This window comes from Antrostomus carolinensis, unplaced genomic scaffold (genome assembly GCF_000700745.2).
Source record: "Antrostomus carolinensis isolate BGI_N321 unplaced genomic scaffold, ASM70074v2 scaffold44702, whole genome shotgun sequence".
In the NCBI taxonomy this organism is placed as follows: Eukaryota; Metazoa; Chordata; class Aves; order Caprimulgiformes; family Caprimulgidae; genus Antrostomus; species Antrostomus carolinensis.
Genome location: NW_010301031.1, coordinates 1 through 22263, shown reverse-complemented (window position 1 = coordinate 22263; position 22263 = coordinate 1). Strand labels below are relative to the sequence as shown.

Sequence of the window (22263 nt, the reverse complement as noted above, 5' to 3'; positions counted from 1 at the left end):
GGGGGTGCAGGGGGGAGGATGGGGAGGGGGGGGAAACAAGAGTTACAGAGCCAAGAAAATAGTAGCGGATGACTGAATTAACTAGAGAGAAAAAGCCCAGGATATATAAAACATGGACACTGAAAAATAAAATAAGGGAGGGGGGATGGTACAGCAAGTAAAACATGGCAAAATTTACATATGGATGAAAAGTAAAATTGGAAATAAAAAATAAATCATGCCAAAAAGCAGTTCAAGGCAGAACCACACTGAAACAAACATTTGCTTATGGTCTTCATGTACTATAGATAATATATCAGAATTTCTTTTTTTTTTTAATCAACCATTAGACTTTTTTTTTTTGCACTCCTAAAATTCTACTTTGTCTTGTATACAGATTCCAATAAGAACACTGCACAATTAGCACAAGGGGTCCACGGAAAATTGTCCTTGCTTGCCAGCGATCCTGCCCACAACACAAAAAAAGAGAAAAAAAAAAGGAAAAAAAAAAATAAGGAAAGGGTCTGCCGCATGGTACTGTGCCAGTTCCATCTGCTTTTGCCAGCTTGAAAAGTAGGAAACCAAAATTCCCTTCCAGGAGCGTGTGTCTCTCTCTTTCCTTGACGATCTGTCCCTTGTGTTTGTACAAAAAAATTCAGTCTCTCTATTTTTTTTTTTTTGTTAAACACAAGAATCCTTCTTCCTGTTCACATGCCATTTCCATTCTGTCTCCATAGTTGCGAGTTGGTTGTTTTTGGGTTGGTTTTTTTATTTTTTTTAAACCTTCCTCCCCCCAACATCCACTAAGACCTGCCTCCAAGTTCTTGCATAGTTGAAGTATATATGCCGTACTTAGCTTTCTGAGTGTGAATTTCTGACTGTGACAAGAGTATGAGTTGTAACCATGTTAACAAATAACCAGAGTGGTTCTAGAAACCATTTTTATAAAGTCTACCTATGTTAAGAATTTAATATTGGTGTACATTTATATTAACAGAATATTTACAGTTTGTTTTCTTTGTTTTTTTTTTTTTTGTTTAAAACAAGAAGTCAAAAAAAATTCCTCTTAAATTTCTGCATAATATAATAAGGCAAAAAACAAACAGTTTTGTACATTATTATTATTATTAATATTTTAATATATATCTGTAACTTCGGTTCCAAAGTACCAAGGTAAGTGATCAATTGGCCTCAGAAGGGAACCTCACAGTGGACTGTAAAACTACAGTATTTCCATAAATAATACTTTTAAGAAACCCTGGGTATTTTTTTCTTAAGGATCTGAGGCCTTTAAAATGCAAATTTAACTAAAAACAAAAGCAAAATTTCTTCTTTTTTTTTTAAGTGAATAAAGAGCACAAAATTAAAAAAAATACAAATCCATTAAAAATGTTTCTCACATTTGGGAAAAAATGTACAAACTTGATATTTTTAACTCATTTTTTTTTTTAGCACAGAAACAAAAAACAAAACCAAAAATCAATACCTATATATTAAATTCCCATTCTCAGCAACCTTCTTGTTGGAAAGTCTGCATCCCCAACCCCGTTTTTTTATGGAAATGTGCTTAACTTCTACAAATTTTACATTTAAAAAAAAAAAAGTTTACAGCAGTGCATTTTGTAAAAGGTTTGTTTTTTGTTTTTTTTTTTCCTCTGTTTTTTTTTCTTTTTTCGTTTGTTTGTTTGTTTTATGTACAGGCATGTTTAAAATTCGATGTTGGGGACTATCGTGCCTCTACTTCTTTGGGGTTCCTAGAGGGGGAATAGTCCCTGGACTCTGAGTTTGTGAGTGGAGTAGTCCTGCGTGGGGAGGCAGGTCTGGTGCTGCTCGCTGGTACGAGAGGCGGCGGGGCGCTCAGCGCTGCAGTTGGTGGGTTCCTATTTAAAATCCCATTGTGCATGGCAGTGGATGGACTCAGTCTGGGGTAATGCATCCCGCTTAAATGAGGCATGAAGGATGGCACGTGTGCCAGGTGACTTTCGATGGGGGATGAGTGCAAGTGGTGCATTCTGGCACGCTCAAGTTCTTCCCGTAAGTGCAAGCGCTCTCTTTCCTCCACTTGCCGCAACCGCTCCTGCTCTCGGCGGGCTTCAAGAAGGTTTTCATGGTTATAGTCATGTGGCTCCCTGTCTCTATAAGAACGCTCATGGTCGTAAAACCCAGAGGTGGTAGGGAACCTATGGATAGGATCTGTCCGGAGCTGGAAGTCCATTCGACGGTGCAGGTCTAAGCTCCGGTAGGCATCTCGCAATGGATCCCTCATTGGGTCCCAAGAAAATCCAGGATGTGGCAGCCTCTCTCTTCCTGACAAAGGATTCATGCCCATGAGCGGGGTCATCATTCTGCTGCGGTCCAGAACATTCATGTTGTTCATCTGATGCACGCTGCCCATGGAGATGGGCATAGAGGCAGCCATTGAGTGAGGCAATGATAATCCATGCAAAGTAGGTGGTGGGGGATGCTCCACTGATCGGGAGTGCTGTGAAGGCTCAGACCCTACCACCAGCACGTCACTGTCTTCCTTCCTCTCCTCTTTGACTTTGATGTCATTCTTAATCTTCTGGAGGTCGCTGGGAAGCTCTGTCTTTCTCTCCATGTCCTTGCTCATTAGATTAGTGAGCTTCAAGCTCTCACTTAGTGCAGGTTTGCTGTATGGGGATACAGACTGGATTACTGGCTTTGTGTTGTCCTCAGAGGGTCTCTTATCATGGCTTGGAGTTTCCTTCACTGGGGAACGGCTCTCTTTAATCTTGTGTTCTGCGATGGGCGGCTCTCTCAGCCGGTCAGGGTGCTCTCGCTCGGGTTCTTTGGACCTTTCCCTTTCACTGAGGCTAACCTGCCTGATGGGATCGCTGGAGGTTTGGCTGTTGCTGCGGATGAGATTGCTTATCTGATGTGTCACTGGAGCCGATGCCGGTGAGGATCTGTTTGAATGTCTGTTTTTATCCATGAGGTCTCTGCAAAAAGAGAGAGCATACATCCTTGTGTTTGTGTGAACAAGCATACATGTGATGCTGGACATGCACAGTGCTGTATCTAGCTGTGTAATTCCAGATTGCTCAGAAAATTATTTGGAAAGTTCTGCCAGCATCAGCTATAGCTGTGATGCTACACTAAAATAAATATATGTGCTACCTTCCTTTACATACTCTACAGAAAAAAATGCTGAATGTCCACAAATTTGGGGACTGAACTGGGGATGCATTTGAAAGAACAGCTTATTCACCTTAAGAGAACAGCCACTTCGCTGAGAAATGCAGGGAAACAACTCTTGGCAGCTCTTTTTAAAAAGAAAGATGCTTATTTTGTGTTTATATATACATCCTGCTGCCAGACAATGATTTTCTTGGCTGTAACACTCTTAACTCAGGTTCCTTTCCTAAAATATGGATCTGGGCATACAAAACAGAAGCCTACAGAAATGAATGCAGGTCCTTCACAAGACAGCCTTGTCAACTGCAAGCAGCCACAGCCTGATGTTTGTTTTCCTATGGAGCTGCAGGATAGTTTTTGTTGTTGGCAGTTTTGGCAGGTAAGCCAGGTGCTTAAGGAAAAAAATTCCTTGAATAGGCCATGAAACTGAGTGATTTACCTCTGTTTCAAGAGGACCTGCTATGAGGAACAAGGGGTTTGATGACAATATCCACAGTTTAGAAAGAGCAGCATGAGTATAGGGTTTACATTTCTAACTGCACCTCTATCTCTGAGCAAGGCAATTAGTCACAGTTACTCCCCCCTCTTTAAGAGGGGAATAAATAATGCTCACCTTTTAAAAGCACTTGTCTCTAAATGAGAGACACTTTAAATGCAAAGTATGATGGTGTGATTGAGAGAACTGCATTATGCAGCTGAGAGGCTCACTGATGCCTAAGTTTTATGCTGGGTTTCCTTTCAAGGGCTGTAAGATCTGAGTGCTGAAAGCTGGAGGTGTTTTGGGGAGTTCTGTGAGTGTTTATCCCTTATGATTACATTGCTAACACAGATTTCTTCCTCTGCAGTAGTTCTGATTCCTGGTCAAGGATGTGGTTTATTAAAACCGTGTCCAAACAGGGATGCTGTGGACAGCTTAAGCTGAATTAATAGAAATGTAATAGAGATGTTAACCCCTGTGTGAACGCTCTTGAAAGTAAAGTAACCTTGGTTTGAAAATGGATTACACTAAAGCCAAGAAGGGAACTTCCATCTGAATGACTATCCATGCAAGGGTGTCAGACAACTTCACATTTAAAGCAAGATGATTTTCAGCCTACTGCTTCCATATAATCTTGCTCACAGGCACTGCCTGAAGAGCTCATTAAAAGCACTCCAGGCAAACTAGGAACCCCCTATCACTAGTCAAATATACTCATCTAAGGCTTGCAGGCTGCTATTGCCTACAAAGAAGTAGCCTGTTGGAGACAACCAGGCTCTGAAATACAAAGGGCTTTACCGCTTCAAAATCATATAACTGGAAGCTAATGAAGTAACTATAGCCCAGGTGATACAAGTCCTGTCATTGTTAATAAGGGTTTGTCTACAATGCAATTTTTTAAAATCAGTTTTGCTAATGGATTCATGCTCCAGATACAGGCATTTGCATTTTTATCTCGTTAATGTCCAGCTAACATTTGAATTCATCAGCATATCTGTACATTAATGAGAACTATGACTGTCTCCAAAGGACCCATCACAGAATATACAACAATCCTAAAGCAGCTGCATTGGAAACAGCCAAGTATACCCTGAAAACAGAGCAACACGCTCATTTCCTCAGCCTGGTGCTATTAACCTACTAGCAGGGGCTGGCTTGCCATATTTCCACAGAGGAGAAATCCCAAAAGGCAAAGACCTTTTTTTGTGTTGCTAGTACTTGTTCTTATCTGAAGGAGAGGCCATCAGCTGCTTCAAAGGCACGCAACATTTTGCTCTTAAGATGATTTTAAGATCAGAAAAATTAGAAAAAATATAGAAGAAAAAGAGGCCTAGAATAAAGTACTCAAAAGCACAGGCTGCTTACCTCTCTTTGTCTCTGTCATCTTTACTCAGAGAAAGATCCCTCTTCTCGGGCTCTCGCTCCCGCTCTCTGTCTCTGTCATGGTTTGTCACTGAGGAGCTTCGCTCAGAATCGGTGGGTTTGGGCCACTGTGGAGGTGTTGGGAAGGACGGTGGGGTCCGATGGAGCCTATTCCATGGCTCATGGGGATTATTGAAATTCTGCAGGTTTGGGCTGTCTTTGTGAGTAAAAATGTTGTTGTGAGCTAGAATAACGGCAGGGAGAGGGAAGTTAAAAGTAATTCAAACTAAACAATTACATACACATTTTGCACAATGCTAATCAAAACCAGAACTGTCCTTTCAAGACTTTTTAATGTGGAGCTAACAGTGAGGGGGAGCTCCTAGCAGGTGGACACAGATACCTACAACACTGGGTGTAAGATCCACCAGCTCTTTTAGGACTACTGGCAGAGGAAGCTTTAACTACACATCTGAGTAACTCAGAGATGACTGAAAATGCCCAGCTCCTCTTCTCCCCCCACCCTGGCAAGGGTTCTAGCACAAAAGCAATATTCTTCCTCAGCTCCCCTCACTGGCAGAAACTCATTTGTGGATAGTTACAAGCAATCAGCTGCCTACAGCTGAGGATTCAGGGACTTTTTTGTTAAAGAAAGTGGTATGTGTGTGTGTATAAAAACAGAACTTGGCTGTAGGCTTTTTAGAACAGTCACTTGATTTTCCTCCATCAATCTTAAACTATTCCTGTTGCACCACGAGATGCAAAAGCATGCTCTCTTTATGTGTGGCTCTCAAGCAAGTTTCACCTACAGGTAATATGTTTTTGAAGTAAAATCATTTTATACAGGTAATTTTAACTTCAGACAATGGTTACAGAGGGAGTCTACACACTAATTTAGGAAAATTATCAATAGCTGTTCCACTGCACATCTTCGCCGTTGAAGGGTGGTACTTTAGATGCCCATAGAGACCCAGAGCTCAGTGGGGTCTTGCAGCTCTAGCACCTCTAGGAGCACGCAAAGTACCAACCTTCAGCAGTGAGGAGACACCGAGCACAGCTAGTGATGTCTGTGACACGCAGAAAAGCTCCCACCGCAGAGACCTGGAAATCTTAGGTGCAGTGTTTTCAGATAGGAGAATGGAGGTTAGGAATTACTTTAAAAACTACCACCAGCTGCTGTAAATATTAGCATGTGGCTTTTCTGGAAGGGATGTTTGTCTGCAGTAACCCAGCCAGTACTTACTCAGAGCATGACTGCCTAATCCTCCAAAGGCATTGCTGCCTAAGTTCCCAAGGCCGCTGAAGGTGCTTGACCTGCTAAATGGATCTGGAAAGGCAAACAGGGATTTAGCAGGCATTTAGCCAAGAATGTTGGAGAATGAAATGCACCCCTCCCCTTCTTAACGGTCTGAATCCAAGCAGGATTAAGCCAGACTTTAAGCTGATCCTTCTCATTGCAAGGTTCTTTGCACAGAAAATTCCCATCACGTTAAAATGGAGAAGGGATTCAGTGCTCACCCTGCAAACAGGTGCTGTAATAAACTTTTGTATGCCAGTCAGAAGGGAGCTAGAAATTAGGGTCTAATAGCTGAAATTAGGGTTGCTGCTGCTGAGCTGTAACTCTCCTTCCTTACACTTCTACTAATAGTAGAAGGATTGCAACTGCCTTGAAAGAAGAACCTCAGCAGGCTCCTTGGTCAGCATACTGAGGGAATGCATCGTTTCACTCTTGTTTCTGTACACAACTTGCTGCCCTCTCTGTAACAGTGCATAGAGACAGTCCTAAACTGCCTGCTATGGACATCCATCCTCACACCAACTTTGGCCTCTTTGTGCCAAAATCCTCTCCCATAAATGCTTCCTTGATCCCAGTGGTGGTGAAAATGATAGGGCAGTCTTAGGAGCTACTGTGACAAAGGGATGGAGGTTTGTATCCTTTGGGGCAAAAGATGAATCTTGCCTTTCCCAGTCAAGTGTCTGACTACTTGGCCACTGGCACTTGTCTTTTACAAAAAGTCCTGCCTCCCCCCCCAGCCCCTTCTTTTCCCCCTTATTAAAGGCACTCATCATCAGAAGATGTTCCTCTCTGAGCAGATAGCCCAACTCAGGTTTCTGCACTCCAGAGATGACTGTGGGTTAAACTGTACCAGTGTACTTGTTTTCTTTCCTCCTGGTCATCCCTAAATAACTCCTCCTTCTGCCCACTGGCTTTCTGACTGTCCCTTCGAAGTCTTCACCTTGCTGTGTTACAGGAGGTGTGCTGCTCTTCACTTCCTCACAGATATTCTTATATTTAAAATATCAAGGAAAATAGCACAAATGGCTTGCATCTTTAAGCTAACAGCTATTTGCTTCTTTACTTATTTTTAGATAGCTGTTCTTGCCATTCCCCTTTGATATTAAGTAGCTGAGTGACTCTGTAGAGATATTGTTAATTTTGACAGAATGTTCAGGAATTGATGTAAATCTGGGTATCTGTAACAGAATAAAAGTCTACTAGGTCATGTGGCATGCCACATTTACTGATTGGATGAGTGTTACTAAAACATTAATCAACAGAGCTTGAACTTTAATTGGCAATGAGCTGCTTGTGAGCTTCTAAAATGAGGAAATTTGAGAAAATCAGGCTCTACTTACTGCCAATTAGGAAACTGAAAGGCTGGCAAGATGTGCAGAACAGCTATTTGCCAGGAACTGTTAACTGAACTCTGTCCAAGAACCTAGCCAAGAACTTTCACAGGTGGGAAACAGTACGGGAGGAGCCCATTTTAAGCAGTGGCTTGTTTGAGGTGCCTTTGCACAGATTTCCCCCATTTGCTTGGGCACATTCAGTCGCACAGAAGGGCTCTATAGGTCACATCTGAGCTGCTGTGCAGTGTCCTGCTGTGACAGACTTGCCTGCTCTGCAATGCCCTCTTCTCTTGCAGAAGAGGTTCTGCTAATCCTCTCCTTTGGAGGACAGCAGAGACTGGCGTGGGTGGGAGGACTTCCTAGCTACCTTCTGCTTCCTGAGACAGTTTAAGCCTCTCCCTCCCCTAGTGCTACAGTGCCTCAGGGCAGGACCACACAGGAGAGCCAGGAATGGGTCAGAGGTATAAAGGTGAAGGCAGGGTTTACTTACACTTACCTGCCAAGTGGTTAGTAGGCAGGAAACTGCTGTGATGAGGTGAAGGACCAAAAGGTGTCGTGGCTGGGTGTGTCGCACCTGTGAGAACAAGGTCCCTGTTTAGTTCAGTGGCAAATGACTGCTTGCATACACAGAGGTCCTGGCCATCACATTCAAGAACCAGATGCAAAGGCACAGGCCGGATTTAAACACAGCAAAGGCAGGGGAAGACCCCAAACACCAGCCGAGCAAGCTTCGGGCAGGATTTCTCTGAGTGCCCCTAAAGGACTCTCTAGGCACTAGGAGGCAGGAGGAGACCTTGCACTGAGCTGCTGCTCACCTGTAGTAAGGAGGAAGTAATTCTGTCTGGCATTCTCAGTCATTACTCTGTGTTTACATTAAAAAGGGTCAGCCCAGGTTATGGGCCCAGACAGAGGGTGCTCAGAAGTGACTGATTAGAGTCTATATGAAACACTAATTAATGACAGGCACGCAGGGAACATCAATCATGCCCCTCCCATGAGAGCTCCATTCTATGCTCTCACATCTGTCTCTGCATCCACAGGCTGCCCTCGTGGTGTTTTTTCCCTTTCCTAGACACTGCTCATTGCCACAGTGCCACGCTACCTCACGGGAAAAGAGCAACACTGCTGAGCATGCTGGACTATATGAGCTTGAGCAAAGGGCAAGATCGGGCTGAAACAAGCTGGTCACCCCTGCAATTCAAGGTGGACCAGGCTAATGCAGAAAATTCTGCTCTCATTTTAGAAAAGAAAATGAGAGATTTGCTTCCTTTGCAGGCAGACACACGTGAACCTGAACGGGCTTGCAACTGCAGTGTGACAAGCACTGGTGTCACCTGCCGCTGGGATACGTGGTTTTTGGAGGAAGATTAACTCCTGTGTATCCTGCAAATGGCAGCGTGTTTGGGCAATCTCATGGGCCTGGCTTTTGCCCCCTAAGATTAGTACAGATGATTTTCAGGATGCACCTGAAATCATCCTTTGAGTATTTATGTTTCTGATGTGTGTGACAAAATGTTTTTCTGGCTCCAGTATTACACCAACAAGACCAGCCCTCTCCAGCTGTTTAGACTGTAAATGTCCTTTCCGTGCCTCGTCCCTGCCAATGCTTCCACGACTGCAGACAGCAGAATTAGTAACTATCATAACTTTCAGATGCTGCCTGGATGCAAACACAACTTCTGCCTCCCTTGCAGAAAGCAAGACCTGCCATACCTGTGCTTTAACTGTCTCATTTTGTTAGCAACTAGTAGTTCCGCACAATAACAGAAGCAGCACTTTCCTGAGGACGTGTTAAGTCACGTGCAAAACAGACCAACACCTAAGTAAAGCTTTTCAGTGCTCTTGCCTCATATGTTTTGTTGGTAAAAAGTTAACTTCCCTTAATCCTGGGAAGAGTAACAGGTCAACTCCAGCACACAACAGCAGCCACACTGGGCAGGAACACGGGCTCTTCACTAACAGCTTGCTTACCCAGTCACAGCTTTCTCAAGTGGTAACTTTCTATTACAGAAAAGAGGATTATGATCCTTCTCCTCCCACCTGGCGCTCCTGTCACCTTCACCACAAAGACTTCTGCCTTGTCTGTGGCCTGCACAAATGATTCCCACCAGTGGCAGATGTGCTCTGGCAAGTTCCTGCCCCTCACCTCCAAGCCACATCAAATGCACATTTAAACCATATATCATTAGAGCTGATAACACTATGGAAGGTCACAGCAAAAGTAGGGGGAAATGGAGGGAAGAAATCAGTATGCACAGGAGCAACAGCATCCCAAAGAAACCCCAAACAGCATTTTATGGAGGTGCTGGTCAGTCCCTGATCTGGTCTTCACTGGTGACAGAGCCCAACAACAGACTGTTGTTGTAAAATGCACTCATGTGTCCAGAACATGAGCAGAGTATAAAACTGGAGAGGGAGACGGCGCTGCATGTCCCTCGCCAGCTTGGGCACCACAAACCTAAGCAGCCAGAAAATGAGTTGAGGAAACTAAGAGAGACCACGGCAATGAGACCTGGAGTTATCTATAAACATTCTGACTGCCCCAATGCTTCAAGACGGATGGAGACTGTCATCTTTTTAATCCTTTAAGATTTCAGAAGGTGTATAATGGATGGGAGCTTTCTTCAAAGGAGACGGCTTACAAACTCAACTACATGGGCTGATAATAAAAAATCCTCCGGAGAAAGCCAGGAGCGGCATTGCAGGCTGTCAGGTAGTTATTAAATATAGTGTCTGCCAGGCAGCTGAACATCCGTCCCGAAGACAGGTGGCCCTAAGATAACTTATGTCTCTCGCAGTAACTAGGCAATGCAGCAGAATCAATGATTCACATCAACTGCACGCTTGTTCGATAAGGTGAAAAGAATGCCTCGGATATTGCAGAGTAAAAGATTTATTCACCTATATATTACTGCTGCAATGTTTGTTCACTTTGACAGCACTCTTTACCTAGATTTACCGTGTGATGGCTCTTGTGATTAATATACTCACAGACAACTTGCTGTAAGACTGTTTATCTCTACTGAAAGTTTTCTATTAATTTGCCTTCTTTAATGTATCTATTCCATACGATTTCCCCTCTTGCTTTTATGAATGGAGAAGCAAGCTATGCTTGTGTCTTTAAGGGAAAAAGCTCAAGATACCAACTTGACTGGTGCCTTTATGCCTGGTAGGGTAAACTCTGCCCAATATAGCCTCCAGTAGCAAAACCACACGTGAAACAAGATTTTTTGTAATGACAAAACAGGACAAACTGAAGACAGTGGTAAGGACACAGGTCCCAAAGGAGAAGAGTCAGAGGTTTGTAAATCAGCTGTGCTTATGCACCCAAGGAGATGCAATAAATATCTTGGCCTCCTATTACCAAAGTACCTTTACAGAGACCAAAATACATGGTATCATCCTACAGTGTACAGCTACTGTCAGCACTGATTACATGTACTGGAAACACGCATGTGCTGGTTAAGGATTTCCATCCACAGATAAGGACAGCAAGACAAACTGAACCACCAGTGGAGTTCCTGAGGGCTAACGGACATCTGCATATGAAACTCAGTTCTCACAGAGGTTTCAGCTTGATTCTCATTTGTTCCTTTTCTGTCACATTTGGGACAAAGTTCGTAACACTTCCAACCTCATTAATTTCAACAGGTTGAACCAAGGCTGAACCAGAACATGTCTGCACTGAGTTAGAATGGAAATGCAATACTGCACCATGAAACTAGAGTAAAGTTAGGAAAGAAAATTACATTAGTTGCCTATTAATTACATACAGAAGGCAGACTTTGGCATCTTAAAACACAGAAAGAAAATCTGAACAAGTCTAGGGGGGAAACTTAAGCCCTAGGAAGAGAACAAACCCAACATTTGGTACATGGAAATCAACAAGAATAGTATCAGTGACCTCAAAAACCAGAATGTCAGAATTGCAGTCTCCTACAGCTTGGAAAGTAATTGATCAATGTAAACTGTACTTAATTCTTTCTTTTTTTAAAATTCAATATACCATTTGAAGCCTTAGCGATTGCTGGACTTTATAACACATAGGGGGATTTTATATTTAAAATCCAAACACTTGACTTATACACCTTCTGTGATATTTTCAATGCTGTTACTGAAGTCTTCCTTTTACAAAACCCCCTTGTTTTCAGAAAGCAAACAGAAACTTGGCAAGTGGAAGAGCTGAGAAGAACAATATGGCAAATGTAAAAGCAAGGAAGAGACCGGGGCCACTTCCAATCCTGTGCAATGGGAACATTTTCATCAGGCCTGCTTCAATCTTTGAGGCATACATAGCTGTAGAGACACACATGACATACACTGACTGTTTGGGGTTTTTTTGCAATAAATGATGATCTCCTCTTACCTGTGGTAGAAAACAGAGGCCTGGCAAGATCCTGTGGATAATGGAAGCCTGGAAACACTCCAGGGGCAGGAGGTCTGCTGAACAGGTCAAGTTTACCACCTATCTCTAGCTTGTGGGGATCCAGCTGCATTTGCTGTCAAATGATATAAAAACAATCTCATTATACACTTCCTTTTTATGGGAGAAAAAGAGAGGGAGTTCAAGCTCACTCCTGCTTAGTCCTGCCAGGGAGAGTTAGGGAGAATGACAGCAGTGTCTCTGGTCACGTACTGCAGTCATGCTCTGACAGCATCTGTAAGGCCATTTCGCTCCACAGCCTCTCAGCTGCCTGCCTCATCCACATGGATAAGGTCTGAAGTGAGCGCTCAGCCCCTCAGCACACACAGTGGAGCGTGCAACGCGATACACTGAGCGCGCTGCACCCCAGGATCAGTCGGTGCTCTCAGCCTAACAAAAAATATTCTGCAGGCAGAAAGCTGCCAACAGAAGTCTTGAGAGCTGGGTGATGGACTCGTCTGTTTTGCTTCTCCAGTTTGGAAAGAGAGAGATGTTGCTAGACTATGCCCTTCCTGCTGCTAGTACAGCTCAGTGCCAGTCAAGGGGCGAAGGATAAAGAAAATGATGAAGCTCCTCTGGAGGCTGTTTTCATCCTTCCCCTATAGAAGTGAGCATGGTCAGAACTGCACCTAGGTCATATCAGCCTCTCAGTAGCTTATAAAAAAAAAATGGACACACCACTTGTAGAGGCACTAATTACAGTGCACCTACTTAACTACTGAGTAGTCTTCATTAATGGGACCAAAAAAGCTACAGCTGGAGCTATGAAAAAAGAAAAGGCTACAGAAGTCTGGTTATCAGTTATTCTGCCTGCCACAGGGAGCTCTGAGCCTGTTAACAGCACCTCGTGTACCTATGCCTTGTTACCTCTTGAGTTTTAAACCCCCTCCCTCTGCCCATCATCATGGCAGTGCAGAAAGTCCAACAACCTCTAACAGAGTAACTATCAATCTACTCGCCTGCTCTGTTTTGTAATGTTCTTCACTGTATCAGTCATTTCATTAGGAATGGGATAACACTCCATATTCTATAGGAGATACTTGTACAGAGGGAAATGACATTAAACATGTATGTTTTGTAAAAAAAGATGGATTTGGGGCACAATTACCCTCCCCCTCCCTTTCTTCTTCTCTTTCTGGCTGTGCACCAAGTATCTCCTGCTCATTTTGCTACCCTTCAACCCAACTCCTTTGCCCTCAGATAAACTTTATGTTTGCTAGGATAATGGTAAAGGATTGAAAGTGTTAGTTAATCAATACAGGAAAGCTTGAGAATCACCAACAGTAACTGCTTCCTGCTCATTGCTCACTAAAATATAATCTGTAAACCAAAAGACTTGGCTTTGTTCCAGAAACTGTCTGAATTACCTTTATCTTTTGCTGGTGATGGTAGATCTGCCAGGCGATCTGTACATGAACCGCACACCACTTCCCGGGTTTCTGCAATGGAAAACACAAGAATTTAGATTAATTTATACGTTAGCAATCTACATCAGATAGAATGTTTCATTTCCCTTACTGTCAAACAGGCAGCTAAGCAATAAGAAAAGCTGATTACTAAAACAGCACAATTGGTGATCAGCATTTTTTCTGTACTGCAGCAGATGACGTTTAAATTAAGAAAGAAACAAACAGGAAGAATGTGGGATGCGGGATATCTTCCTCATTTCATGGAGACCTGAGATTCCCTGCCTTGTTCTTTCCTACTTGCACTCCTCCCTTCATAAACCAAAATAATTGGTAGCAAAGAGCAGTGTGCCATGCTCAAGAGAAAGCAACTAATAGTTAACAGTTCTGTTTCTGAAAAGAGCCCTGTTCATTCATCCCTGCTGCACTGCAGGCTAAGTCATGCGTGGTTATTATGGCTACTTGCATTTGGGGAGGAAAAGGGAACAGACAAACAATCACCAGGGACTGGTGAAGTGCCACAGCTGAATGAATTACTGTTTCTCAGCAGAGCTGTGGTACTTACTGTAGGGTGCTTTTGTGGAACATCAGAAGCACAAATAAAACACACTGACCTAAGCCACCATGAATCTGATCACTGGTGAATGTCTGTCCATGTTCACAGTCATTTACTTCTGTGACCCTTATTTCATACTGTGAACTATTAGTGCACATAAATGGATGCAAAATAAGATTGGGATTCAAGAGCTAACGATGACATTTTGCTTTAAATAAAGGATGAGTGTGAAGTTTCCTACTGGACATGTTACATTTCAAAAATACATGCACAATATTGAGGAAGTGTGTGTATGTGTATATATATGTATATAAAATCCCCCACAAACCTTACTTACTCTTACTGGAGGCCTATAAGGGTCTGACACCTGTGGAAAAAGCAGAAATAAAACAATCAGTCTTTCTTAAACTAGCCAATATACAGAAAGGTGGGGAACTTACTTCCTCTGAACAAGCAGAAGCATTTAGAAAGCACTGTTCCAGAGAAGTCCCCTGTGACATGGGAAACCTAAAAGGCTTAAAGGAGGCTTAAAACTTCTCTTTCATTCCTTGCACTGAACTCAGCATAATTTTATGATAAACAAAGCAGCTTCATGCCAGCAACTGTACAGTGCCAGTGCTTTTCTGAACTTTCTAATCATTCTGAAATGGAGTGTGTAAAACTACTCTCCAAGCAACGCTTAGGGGAAAGACCTTGAAGGGGTTTCCTGCCCCATTTCCCTCTGACTTTGTTTAAAGAAGTCAATACATCTCTTTGTATTCCTGACTGGCAGAGGCTACTGTTGTCTCACCAGAAAAAGAAACTTCTGTCCTGACTGCTCGTTCAGAGTCTAGAAGGCCAATTTGCTCACCAGCTGCTCTCTTTTTTTTATGAGCAATCACTGTGTTCACTGTAAATCCAGATAAGCTAAAATGAAGGTAATACATTATTGCCTACCCCTGGAGTCTTCTGCAGCAGCGTATGGTGGACTGTGCCTGGTCTACCTGCTACATCAATAGGGTTTGAAGTCTGAAAGACAAGAATAGAGCGTGAATAATACTGTATCATACCAGCAGTACATTTAACATCTCTATCTGATCTTAACAGCATTAATTAGTCCATGTTTGTACTGTGTTTGGAACACGCATATTGATACATTAGTGCTAAATGTTATCTCTTACTGACAGCCAACAGCATTTAACCACCGCGTCATCTATTATTATTTAGCAGCAGTAACAGTATGACAGCAGCACCCCTAAGCCCCAATGAAATCACAACCCCATTGTGCTATGCAGTATGCAAGTGGATGGGAAGAGGCAGTCCCTGTCCCCCAAGCTTATTCTTTAGACAAAACAGGCAGGCAGTAGGAGAAAGAACAAGAGAGGTGGACTGACTCCCTCCATGTTTCAGGCAGCAGCCAGTACAGCAGTCAGGAACAGAACAACTCAAGCACCCTAGTCCCATATTCCACCTACTGGCCCATGGCCCCTCTCCGACTGGGGCTGGATAACACAATGGCTAAAAATGGCAACAGCCCATCTACTGGCTTCGACAAGGCAAAATGAGAAACCTCAGAAGGTGCTTGTGGGTCTTTTATACTTTGCATTGTTTATCCCATCATTTTCCAGCAAGAATTAAACACTTCATTGAATGAATCCCTGTTCCTCCTCCTCCTCCAGATCCCACCTGTTGCCCTGTCCTAGATGATCCCCAAGAACTCGTTCATCTTCTCACTCTGGCATTCATCCATCTCCCACTCCCAGAGCAACTGCACCTGGTGCCTCTGTGCAGCTGAGTGCAGAGGGGTTAAACCTCATTCCCCAAGAGATTATTTCACTCACATTTTAGGTCAAATTATAGTAGATTTCCAATAGTCAAACTGTACAAGGAATGAGTAAATTAATGGGTGTGGGAGGAAACATAGGTTTTAATTTGTCTAAGGCTACATAATGTAACTTCCAGGCTCATTAAAAAGAGAATTCTTGTGTGTGTGTGTATGTGCGTAGGTAAGTCAACAAACTCCCCAGGCAGATCTGTGCTCTCAGGGCCTGTCTGACAGCTGAGGTATATATAAGGTGGCAAATAAGTTACAGCTATCATACAGGCAAGAGCTTTAAGATCACAACATGTTAATAGCATGGTGTCATCCTGTCCCTTCATCCCCTGGAGAAAGATGTGAATGCTTCCTCCAGCAAAGTAAACTGAATACTTCTGACCTTTTCAAGTTCTTAGCTTGTGAGAAATGGCCTTCGGGAAACTCACTGAGAAGTTTACCGTCAGCCTGGATTTATGTGCAGTGGATTTACATGCACAGCTGTAGGCAACTGGCATGGGAAGGGGAAAAACAAAACCAAGACCTCTGCTTTGGAAAGCAAGTGCAGGATTCAGTGTGCCAAAACCGAATCATCAGGTCTGTAGTGATTATGAAGACTTTAGTCAAGCTGCCTGGGAGGGAGAGAGCATGGAAAAGTGGTGCAGTAACGACAACTAGAGTGGCTTTGCCCAGTAGTTCGGCTCTGTCTCCTCTAGGAAACTGGAAAATAATGTGCCAAAGTGGCAGATCAATTTTTTAACCTATTCCTCTTTTTTCTCGATGTTAGACTGCATGTGAATACAGCACTGTCCAGAGATCAAGTGATGTTAGTGATTAACCATGGCACCAGAGTGTGACCTTGCGCCGCTTAAACTCAAGCTAGCAAATGTTCTATGTATCTATCATTAAAATCAATTAACAGCTAGTTATAATACAGCACTAAGAACTGTTTAAAAATGTAAAGGGTCTGTGCTCGCTTTTTCTTTCTCGTTTCATAAGTGCTTCTCTTTGGCCTAATGGTATTTTACAGTGAGATGGTATCTAAAGTTCTGTAATGAGGATGAAAACCAGAAGAGCACGCTATCGGTGTATCAGAAGCTCCCCATTAACAGTAGCCTTATGGCAAAACTGAACCCTATCTTCACATTAGCAAAATTTTGCCAATTCCACCTTATTTGTGCAACTCTTTTTCTTGGAAATTCAAGTTCATGCCCTGACAACTTGGGGTCTGTAGGGACCCCCTGGCATCCCTTGCAAGAATAGCAACAATTAACACAGGTGGACAAACTCCATCAAGGGACAGCTACGTCCTGCTCCTCTTGCTCACTCTGCTTAGATGCAACTGCTCCTCCTCTACGCCTGTAGCCACTACATCCAGAACTCTTACTGAGAAAAGCCATTTAGAGACTTTGCTATTTGTAATCTATCCAGAAAATAAAATAATCTAAGGGATTCAATGGGCACTGAGGAAATACTCCAGCTTCCATTAAAAAAGTTAAGTGGGAAGGTTGTAAGAGGCCCTATTTGCAGTAGTTGCTAATTACTGACTTCCACTGACGTCAGTGAGACTGCTGAGGGAAGCAAACGCCAGAGCCCTGCTTGGTATGGTTACGGAAATGACCTTCCCAACGCAAACAGAAGCAGCCTGGCCACAGTGCTGGTCCTTCCAGGCTTCTAACACAGTAGCAGAGCTCCGTGGAAATGCAGTTCAAGATAAGAAATCTCTAAAAATCACAGTATGTAAGGAAGCTAAGGATATGTCAACTTACAAATGGAGTAAATGCCCCATTTTCAAACAAATGCTATATAAATATAATGCATATAGATATAATGCATATTTCTATTTTCTGTACATTTAAAAATAGTTAATAAAAAAAGAACAAGTCTGGGAGGAAAAAAAAAAGCAGTACACACCACAGAATTAATAAAAAATGGTGGTTATCATGGCAACATTTCCAAATGCCAATCAGCGCGTCTCGTAATGATACGTTACAGTTGCAGTGCACCTTTCAAACACACTATCTCAAAGAAGCTTGCAGGCATTAATCAACCCTTATAAAACCCACTGCAAGATAACTTTATAGATGAGGAAGCTGAGGAACAGAAGATTTAAGCGACTTGCCCAAGGTCAGACAGTGTTGGAGCTGAGAATAAAAATTCAGCTCCTTCCAATTGCTCTACCCATTTATAGCAGTCTCTCCCTATTGTTCCCACACTTGTACAGTCAATTTCTCATTTTTTTTCCTGAGAATAAACACGGTCTATCTTTTGCAATCTCAGACCATTAAATTTATAAAATGATTTGGGACTCATTGGTCTGTTATTAGCTGTAATATTTCAATCAAATAATGCATTTGACTGTATGCTTCTCCTCCAGTTTCAGTTGACCTCCCAAGTGAACCTCTATATTCTTTCCCAAGGAATGATCTGTAGTGCCAAGGGAAAATTTCTGCTAAAGTGCTGGCTGCTTTGTGCAGAGGATGCTCACAGTTCTGCGGGGTGATCACTTCCAACCCCACTGCACTTCTGCCAGTTAAATTATGTGCTACAAAATCACCAGAGACGTGACTCTGAATACAGTTTCTCTCACAGCAAAAGAACAAAGCCTTCAGAAGAAGAAGTTTGTACCTTCGGTTGAAATGCTCCCTGAAGTGACCCAAAGGGACCTGAATGTGGAAGCATGGGTGGCATTCCAGGCATTGCTGGAGGATAGGTTGGAAAGAACTACAAAAGAAAAAGAGATGCTTATGTCACAGGACAACTTGAACAATAATGGAGGCAGGTGCCAAGCCTGGCACATACAAAAATAGTACTGTGTTGAATGAGTGTCACAGTGAAAACACACACTAAATTTGCTTTCAAAATTTTTAAGAGCAAAGCCAAAACTTAGAAAATGCACTCATCTGATGAATTTTATAGATAGTGCTGAACACGTGTGTCTTAAAAATTTGTGCAACTATCGCAGGAAGCACAGAGCATTCACCATTTTTAAAGGAATTGGAGTAATTTGGGTTTTATGTTCACTTTTGGCTAACTTTGAATTTTTCTGTAGTAGCAAACAAATTGCTCCTGTTTTGCAATGTGACCTGATTTAATTTTTCAAAGCAAAAAAGAACCACAAGATGCTGCATTGCACACTAACAACAGGCAACATGCACACCACCTTGTAGTTGTGCAGGTTGGGTTAAGTTTTGCTTAGGCCTCTCCTGAGCACATACAGCAGTTTTACAAGTCCCAAAACATATAGTTTTTGTGCTTTGGAGCAGTGGGGAGCACCAGGAAGAAACCACCAGTCTGACTTACTCCTGTGACCTGAGCAAAATCTTGTGAAAGAGCCATGCACTCCGGGCTGCTGCACTGTGAGAAGCACCAGCTGCAAAGATACTGCAATGACCACCGATTTAGCAATCTCTGCGCATTCCCTGCCATCCCAGGCACAGCAATACAGAGCCGCAGCAGCAAAAATGCAGTAGACAAAGATTTTTTTTTAAAAAAAAAGCCCAAAGAAAATTTTGTACCTTAAAAAAAAAAAAACCCAATCAAGATGGAAAAAGAGCTTTAGCAACAAATGAATCAAAACAGTACCAATCAATCGAAAACAAGCAAAAGAAATGCAAGCAGAACCATTTACAAAGACACCACCTAGAAAGGTAAGCACTCACGTTGGAATGTCGAAAGTAAGGGTTGTCTAATTTGGGAGCATACTTGTCAAACTGGAAAGAAAAGAGAAAAAGAAGAAATAGGTGAGTTTGGTTTCAGCAGTAGTGGACACATCATGATTTAAACACAGACAAATAATCATGGCCCGTTTCTACGGTATTTTAACAGAGCAGAACTGACTGGTGATTCCACACTCGCTCATCGGGGAGCTGACTGATTTCCCAAAGCTAACAGAGGTGGAAAGGCGCTGAGCCCTGAGTCTCCCTGCAGAACCCTGTTTGCAGGCACTACGTGAAGAGGTTCCTTCACTAGGAAGAGAGCAGCCCAGGTATCTGCAGCACGGCGAAACGCTGGGGAGCTCAGCTCCAGGTCTAGATCTGCGATCTGCCCCGGAGCACTGAACTAGACCACAGACTAGAAGGTAGGGAATGTTTTCCATTAAGACCCCAACACCTACTGTGGGGCAACCAATACCAATTCCCTGTTTTCCGGGTTCCTGTAAGTGCCAAAATCATTTGGAAAAGAGATTAATTGCTTTAGATGCACAAATCTCTACATATTCCTCCCCCCCTGCAAAAGAAAGAGTGCCCCAGAGAAAAGCTGACTGTTAACCTTTTCCGTTGCAGCATGGGGTTTTAACACCTCCATGTGTGCAGTCTGTGCCCCGTATTTATTTTTATGACCATTTGTCCTGTACCACCTTGGAAGCAAAACCAAAGCTTATATACATTGCATTTTTGAACAGTATGTACATTCTGCTGGGGAGGAGGGAGTGGGGAAGAAGGCAGGGAAGGGAGCTGTAGGACCCTATGAAAAGCTGCTTATTTGGCAAGTCAGCTGCTGTTTCACACTCCTCTGTGCAGGAGAGTAGATTTGTAATTTCATTAATTACAGTTATTACTGGAGCCATGTCCCCTCCAGTGTAAATACCATAAATTACCAAACACATGCAGCTGTAAATTTCAACACTCTTCTCTGGTGTTGAGATTAGCAGATCTGATCTACTGGAATATAAGAAGATGTGAGTGAAATATAACAAAAGAGCCTTGCAAGCTGTTTTTGCTATGAAGGCTGAGACCAACGGGCACGGGTGGGAGGGAAGGGAGCTGTTGGCAGGATCAGATATCAGGATTCTTAAATAACAGGAGGTTTCTGAAAAAAGTTCCAAGATTGTTTTACACAAACCAAGAAAAGAGGGGAAGGTGTTTACATATGAGTACATTGAGCAAACACCTGGGGCTGGATTTTGGGTGGATGATATTTCTTTTAATTGTCTCACTGCTAAGCAGATTACAACCCAAGAATGTCATTGGGCAGTGAGCAGTGGGAAAGAAAAGTGAGAAAAACATTATGCTCCTTGAGTTCTTGGTAGTTCTTCCCAAAGGCTGCTTTTGTTGTTACTCCTGGCTTTTGCTGGCCTTAGCAGAAGAGGGCTGTTTCTACATTTTGGACACAGTGTGAAACTGAGAGGGGGGGAAAAAAAGCTGAATCTTGTTTTTTCAATCTCACAGAGTAATTGCCAGAAATGGGGAGAGAGTGTCTTTTAAAGTACTGACAAAATCCATTTGTAGCAGATCTCTAACAATTTTGTAACAGCTGCAGCAAAGTCCCATTGTGTGACAAGCAAATTCAATGGCAAAAAGCTAACGCTTAGAACGTGGCCAGGAGGGTCTCACCCACGAGAAGAACCAGCCACACACAAATTAGTGCTTGTTGATGTAATCAAATAATAAATGCCAAAATCAATATAAATTAGGGAATTAGGAGGAAAAGGGACAAAACTCATATCAGATGAGATGCTGCACTATGGTGAGAGCTCTGGGTAAGCAAGTATGGTTTGCCCTATAGCCAACAGCTGTGGGGACTGTGTTTGGTACTGGAGGACACTGGCCTTGTGGTGTCCTTGTTGGTGTGTTTTGGTGTGACATGGCACCTGGCTCTGGGGAAGGGGGGATAGAAATACACAGCAGGACACACAAAAAGGGCAACTGAAGGGACTCTGGACTTGTCTCATGGGTGCGGTATCTGCTCATGGGTGGCAGCGTGGGGGACCTGGGAGCTCAGAGTGGAGGCTCTGGATGGAAAGGGGGTCCCTTTGGGAGTGCTGGGCCCGTCTCTCCAGGCCTCCAGGTCGGAGGGGCAGGGACAGCACGCCTGGCTGAAACGAAGAGGACTGGGTTTTGTTTGACAAGAGTGGGTTAGGCTTTTTGACCAGAGATGCTCTACTTATCCTCACATTTTGGGCTGGGGTACGCACCATGGGAGGTGCAGAGGGCGGCATGAGCGGCGTCTGGGGCAAGCTGGATGGAAAAGGAGTGAATGTGTGCTGGTGGGTGTGTTGGTGCTGATGCGTGTGTTGGTGCTGGTGAAACTCCGCTCTCAGCAGCGGCACCGGGCCAAGTGAGGCAGCGGCCCGGTCCGAACTCTGAACCAAAAACCGGTTGTTCAGCTCTTGCCTGAGCAGTTCGTGATCTAGAGGAGAGAGAGAGAGAAAAAAAAAAGACACAGAGGCCCGTGGGCCTGTGAGTACCACAAAGACGGAGGAGAAAGAGTCAATATTCACCTGGCATTCCCTGTTTCTGCAGGTCATGCTGTGGTGGTTTTCTACGTGAGGACTCATTGGTGGAGGTAAGAGAGATGCCTGTGACAAAGTACCAATCAGAATCCCCGAATGAGGCTGGCAATACATGATTGGTTGGTTGAATGATATCAACAGGCTGGTATCTAAAGACAAGAGAGAACACCATGAGTCATCACAGCAGAAAACATCATCGGGGGCGTCAGCAAGCATCCGCCCGCGGCCCCCCGCCCGCGGCCCCG

General features: G+C 43.4%; 1 protein-coding gene across 1 annotated transcript; it reads right to left on the bottom strand.

Moving 5' to 3' along the window:
• Window positions 1-6: 6 nt before the first annotated feature.
• Window positions 7-22167, bottom strand: LOC104518422 (autism susceptibility gene 2 protein homolog; the record flags this gene model as incomplete). The annotated part of the gene is made up of 12 exons (XM_010163320.2): window positions 7-2939; window positions 4979-5219; window positions 6219-6302; window positions 8103-8180; window positions 11973-12105; window positions 13397-13468; window positions 14329-14358; window positions 14928-14999; window positions 18412-18507; window positions 19446-19496; window positions 21701-21915; window positions 22007-22167. Coding segments are annotated over 12 exons (2467 nt in total), but the record flags the coding sequence as incomplete, so codon positions are not given.
• Window positions 22168-22263: the final 96 nt, after the last annotated feature.